The following is a 5923-nucleotide window of genomic DNA, read 5'->3' as shown; positions in this document are numbered from 1 at the left end:
AAATTAGAAAATTTTTGAGCTGAATTATTATGAAAATACAATGTATCAAAACTTGTAGGGTGTAGCTAAAACTGTGTTTATAGAGAAACTAACACTTTAGATGCATAACAGGTAAGAAAGAAAGCTGAAATGATATTTCATTGCTCTTAGGATACAAGTAAAATCTGTAACATGGTTACAAAGTTCTGCTTGGTCTGGCTTCTGTAGACTTCTTTCCGCTTTGTCCTCATCTGTCTTCTCATTCATTCCTCTCCAGCTACACTGGCTTTTCAGTTTCTTGAATATGCTAAATTACTTACTGCTGTGGGGCCTTTGCACAGGCTGCTTCTTCTGTTTGAAATGTTCTTTCTCCTTCCAGTAGCCAACTTCTCATCTTGCAGAAGTCAGCTTAAATGTCATTTCCTTGGAGAAGCCTTCCCAACTTCCAAGTCTGGGTTAGGGGTCTTAGACATGGGCTTTTTAATTCAGACTCAGTCTTTCTTTCACAGCTCATTACTGTAATCAGTCATTGTTTGGGCAATTGCTTTTTGTGCAATTAATAAAAATATTATTTGTCGTTCCCCAAATGCTGTAATGTAAGCTCCTTGCTGGTAGGAACTGAAGCTATCTTGTTATCATTATATCACCAGCACAGAGCATGGTGCCTGGCAAATAGTAGGCATTCTATACACATGTGTTAAATGAATAAATGTATGAATACATGGACATCTAATTAACCACGTAAGTAACCATTCAGTTTGCTCACAATTGTTGAAAGATGCTCACTGTCTTGGAAGAAAACTCCAATATTACTGCTATCAGCAGCTGGCACTTATTTCGGCGGCATTTATGATGCAATTTACAATCATTGGCTAATCTAAGAAACCTCCCAATCAAGGATTCTGCCCCCACCCCCAATGTTTAAGTACAATAATTTCTAACTCTACACTGCTTCCTGTTTATTATGTTTGGGGAAAGACAATTTTATTTTTTTAGTAAACTCAATTTATTTATTATATTTGTTCCATGCTATGTCAAACTAAGTGCTGTAAAAGTAATTCAAATAACTGTCATTATTAGTAACAGATACACTATACCAACAACATTGTTGACATCATAGGTCTACTTTCTATGTGGTATCTCACTCAAAGCTTTAAAGGGATTGCTCCTCTCTGTTTTATAGATGAGGAAATCAGAGAGGTGAAGTGACTTGCCCAAAGGCACACAGCCAGTGAGAAGCATGGCTGAGGTATAATTCCACGTCCTCAGGATTCCAAAGCTCATGCAGACTCTTTGCTCCATTCTGCAGCCCATCTTATGTTCAGATGGGGCCTTCAAGGGACAGGGAAGATATAAAGACAAATAGTGAAAAACAGTGACACCAAAGCAGTCTTAGCTAAGCCTGATCCCAGTCTGACAGGTAACCATGTTTGACAGTGGACAACCTCTCTAGCCTCAGTTCTTCATCTGTGAAATGTAATCAACAACAGTAAATAAGAGCATATAGTTGAAATGCCTGCAGAGCATTTTGTAATATGCTTAGCAAATCATTATCTAGGGATTTGGCAAACAACCCTTCACTCAGATTAAAAATATACTCATATGCCATTTCCCCTTTGCTTTCTGAGGATACAAGGATGAGAAAGGGTATGACAGTAAAGTCAAATTCACTAAGCCAGGGGACCAGGAGGCCCCACTGTCAGGATGGTGGGCCACATGGCAGGTGACAGAACGCCATGGTCACAGGCAGTAAAGTTTCCTGGCTTCTCCCCAGAGCTTCCTCCACTCAGCAGGTGTTCCCATGATCCAGGTGAAGGGGGAAAAGGCTGTGGATATGGCATCACTGCCCCACAGACACTCCAGGGGGTGGGCCACGGTGAGGAGCCACATCCTGAATTTGTCCTTTCCCAGGATCACATGACTAAGATGGTTGTTACCCATCCACCTCTGGAGTGTGATTGCTTCCCATCCCCTTTCTCTTACTGATTGTGATTGTGAGTATTTCTCAGTCACAGATGAGCCGGTAGGCCCTCGTTTGTGAGGGCAGGAGCGTCTGCATATTAGGGTAGCACACACACCCTGCAAGGGCAGCTGGGCATATCATTCCTCAGAGTCCACACAGCTCACAGAGCTCACTCACACCCAGGCCCTGTGGGAACCCAATGGGCAGGTGCGAGACCCTTCCTCACCTCTGTCCACCTGCTGGAAAGTTCTTTCTCCAAGTCTCCTACTGTTGTTCCAGGACTTGAACTCTCAAGATAATTGTTTTCTTTTCCCCAATCCAACTCTTTAGTCGGTTCTACCACAATCTGGTGTCATTTCCCTACAGCTTCAGGTGTCCCATGTGTACCTTGAGCCTGTAATGCATGTCATCTCTGTCCTGTCCTGCCCTGTCCTGTCACAGTTTTCATCAGCAGCTGTATTCACAAGCAATGTGAATACACCAGTCACCCAAACCTCTTGCTTCCTTCTCATGGTGCTATACCCAAACCCTCACCACTCTGCACTGTGACTGGTTTGCCTGAGAGTAACCCCAACTCACCCTTGAAAGAGAGAAGCCCGTGAGGGAGAAAGAGGGAGTTGGTTGGAGCCCCTGGTCACTTTATGAAGGTTTACTAGGACCACAGAGACCATCTTCACACAAAGGACCCAGAGCACAGGCCTGGCTCTCCCTTCCTCACAGGAACCCCTCAGACCCGCCAGTGACCTGCACCCCAAACTGTGTCTGTATTGGACACATGGCATGTACCTCTTGTCCTTGATATCCTGGCTCTGAAGCCTCCCCTGACAGCACAGGAGCATGACAGATAGGGGACAGAATGCTGAGCTCAGCACTGTGCAACCTGAGTGAGCTCTCAGTGTCCCTGAGCCCCAGTCCTTCTGAGAATAAAGCAGGGGTCCCCCTGAGTATCATCATGCAAGAGCTTATAGCACAGGGCCAGGCATGTGAGGGTACCCACAGAGAACAGACTCCTCTGAAAACCACCTCCACAAATGGGGGGCCAGCAGCACCCCTTCCTTGACTCCCTTGGGGGCCTGATGGCTAGCACCTGGCCCAGATTGCAGGACACCTATCCTGAAACAGCCCTGCCTGTCTGCAGCAGCCCCACTCCCAGTTGCCAGGTTGCTAGGGGAGAAGTAGTGCTGATGTGGCCAATTATAAATGACCAATGGCTGCCTCAGATCCAGGTGAGAGAACTGAGTAACAGATGGTCCTCTGTGATATTAGAGAAATTTGAAATTATGCAGGTGGTGGCAGGTTTCAAGCCATGTGTGGGAATTTTTACAACTACAGCCTAAGTTTACAAATAATAAACAAATTCTTACTTTATCGTGCCCTCCATTTTCGAAGCTGCCTCATGGAATTGCTGTGAAGATAGTTTATACATCTCAGCATTCTACAAAGAAAAAAACAGAACCGGTTACATAGACTGAAGTTTCCCTCTGGTCCCCTCACGAGATGCAACTGCGTTAAAAATAGACAGACGCTCATTTCTTGGTCATCATCAAAGCAGGCTGGTGATTGACCCACAGCTTGAGTCTAGCTTCCACCCTGGACCAAGTGCAGTTATAGAATCCAAGAGGAGCAAAGGATGGAAGGACATATGGATCCTCTAGTTCAGGCGTTGGTAACCCACCACCCATGAGCAAAACCTGGCCTGCCACCTGGTTTTATAAATAAAGTTTTATTGGAATATGTCCATACTCAGGATTTGTTTGCACATTGTCTATGGCTGCTTCTGTGCTGCAATGGCCAAGCTGAATTGTTGCAAGAGACTGCATGGCCCACAGAGCCTAAGGTATTTACCATCTTTAAAGAAAAAGTTTGCAGAGTCAGGATCTGGTACAACCCTTATTTTATAGGTGGACTCTGCTGCCCAGAGAGATGAAGTGACTTGCCCAAGGTCACAGAGCAAGTGGCAGTGCCCAGGTGTCTGATCCTGAGCTGGGTGCGTGCCCTGCTGCCTGCCAAGACCAAAGCACGTCTTGGCATGGCACTGTCCATCCAGAGCCTTGAAAGGCAGTTCCAAAGGCATACACTTCTGTCCTTCCTGAGGTTACCTAGTGAGTGTGAAAGTATAGAGCCAGGGTGGTGTGGGGAACAGCTGGGCTTGCAACAAGGCAGAGCTGGGTGGAACCCCAAGGCCCACCACTGCGTGGCTCTGGGTAAGTCACTCTACTTTTCTGTGCCTCAGAGATGAGTCGCTCCAGACCACACAGGCCCAGAACCCAGCATTCTCTACTTGTTTCCCGAGGAGACCAATAGAAACACATCTGCTAGCCCTACCTGCCACCACACTCCAAGCAGAGCACTGTGAGACTCACGACTCAGCAGAATGGCTTCTTGCAGGAAGCATTTTCAAGAATGAAACCACCCAGAGGACAGCCCAAGACAAAGCTGGCAGTCAATCCTCCTCAGTGAGGGTGACAAGACAGCAGCAGATACCATGCATCTTCTCCTAGGGGAATGAATCCCTCCTTAGACAGACCGGAAAAGGTGACAGGATCTCAGATCACAGCCAGGCAGGGAAAACAACTTGCCCCATCACCTGTCTTAAGGGAAGATAACCAAGATGGGGCAGGAAGCGCCTTCCCTAGGGCCTACAGGACATGAAAGGTGGAGTCTGGTCCTGGACCAAGCCCTCACCCTCATCCCTGTACCACGACCTCAGGGACAAGCCAATGGGAGGCAAACATGGAAGGGCGTGCCTGAGGTAACACACCTGAGACAGGAACCATAGGTGTGGAAATTCTGCTCTGGGAGGTGATAGGGTGAGGCCAAAGCCAGGCCTTCTACCCTCAGCTTCTGAGTGAGTCTGAGCAGGTCACCCTGCTTCTCCCTGGCTCATGTCCTCACCTCTGAACTGAGGAGATAGCTGACACTTCCTTCTGATGGCCGCATGCGGCTGGGAAAGTAGGCTCCTAGCACACAACAGAACAGGCACGAAATAAATAGGGGTTTGCCTCCCCTCACAGCCAGGCTGCTCTGGCTCCCGCAGGTATGTGCTCACTCCAAGTTGCCCAGTGTGGTTCTGGAGCTTTGATGTTCCCTCCAAGAGATCATGATTTTGCCTCAACTAGTCTGACATTCAACTGACTCTCCCCTGGGTAAGGGAGTAAGTAAGGACAGACATGAGTCAGATCAGGGCCCTCCCTCAGCTCTGAGCAGAAGTTCTTCTGCGACACTCTAATGGGGATCTCTGAGACTCAGTGTGTACCTCCCATTCATGGGCCCTTACAAAAGACTGCACAGTCCAGAGACCCACATTGTAACTTTTGCTCTGGCACATGCTGGCTGTGTTCTTNACAAAGATAAAATAGGGCAGAGTTTTATTTGAATAGATAATGGCTGAGAAATTTCTAAGTCTAACAAAAAAACCCCACCAAACCCCAAGACATGAACCCCATGGAAGAAAAAAAAAAAAGGAAAATTTACACCTAGGAGCACCATAGTCAAACTGGTAAAAACAAACAAAAACAAAACTAAGAGAAGGAGGAAATCTGAAAATCAGAGGAAAAAAAGAAATTACTACAAAAGAATAATAATAATATCAACAGCTGACTTCTCCGGGATAAAACAGATATCAAATGAGGATGTAAAGATACCTTCAAAAAGCCAAAAAAGAAAGAATTGCTATATTCTTCAAGATATATTTCCAGACAATTAAAAATAGAATTTATAACCAGCAAAGCTGCACTAAAAGAAACACTAAATTAGTTCCTTAGTGAGAAGGAAAGTGATCTCAGAAAGAAACCATAAACCCATCAATCAGTAATGATACAGAAAATTTGAATATATCATGACCACCTTAACCTAATTGAAAAGCACAGAATACTATACCCATTGACAGAACACACATTCTTTTTAAGGGCACATGGAAGATTTATCAAAACTGGGTCATAAAGCAAGTTTCATAATCTAAATTTTAGAGGATTTAGAGTA

At 45.6% G+C, this 5923-nt stretch overlaps 1 protein-coding gene across 1 annotated transcript in view; it reads right to left on the bottom strand.

Annotated features, from left to right (window-relative positions):
* CHCHD6 (coiled-coil-helix-coiled-coil-helix domain containing 6) overlaps nucleotides 1–5923 on the bottom strand; it is a 314058-nt gene that overhangs the window by 47731 nt on the left and 260404 nt on the right. Inside the window, exon 6 of the mRNA XM_019658655.1 lies at nucleotides 3307–3377. Coding sequence (XP_019514200.1) covers nucleotides 3307–3377 — 71 coding nt within the window. The remainder of the gene's footprint in view (nucleotides 1–3306; nucleotides 3378–5923) is intronic.

This window comes from Hipposideros armiger, unplaced genomic scaffold (assembly GCF_001890085.2).
Source record: "Hipposideros armiger isolate ML-2016 unplaced genomic scaffold, ASM189008v1 scaffold_286, whole genome shotgun sequence".
NCBI lineage: Eukaryota > Metazoa > Chordata > Mammalia > Chiroptera > Hipposideridae > Hipposideros > Hipposideros armiger.
Note: the sequence above shows the minus strand (reverse complement) of the source record. Positions and strands in the feature narration are given on the sequence as shown.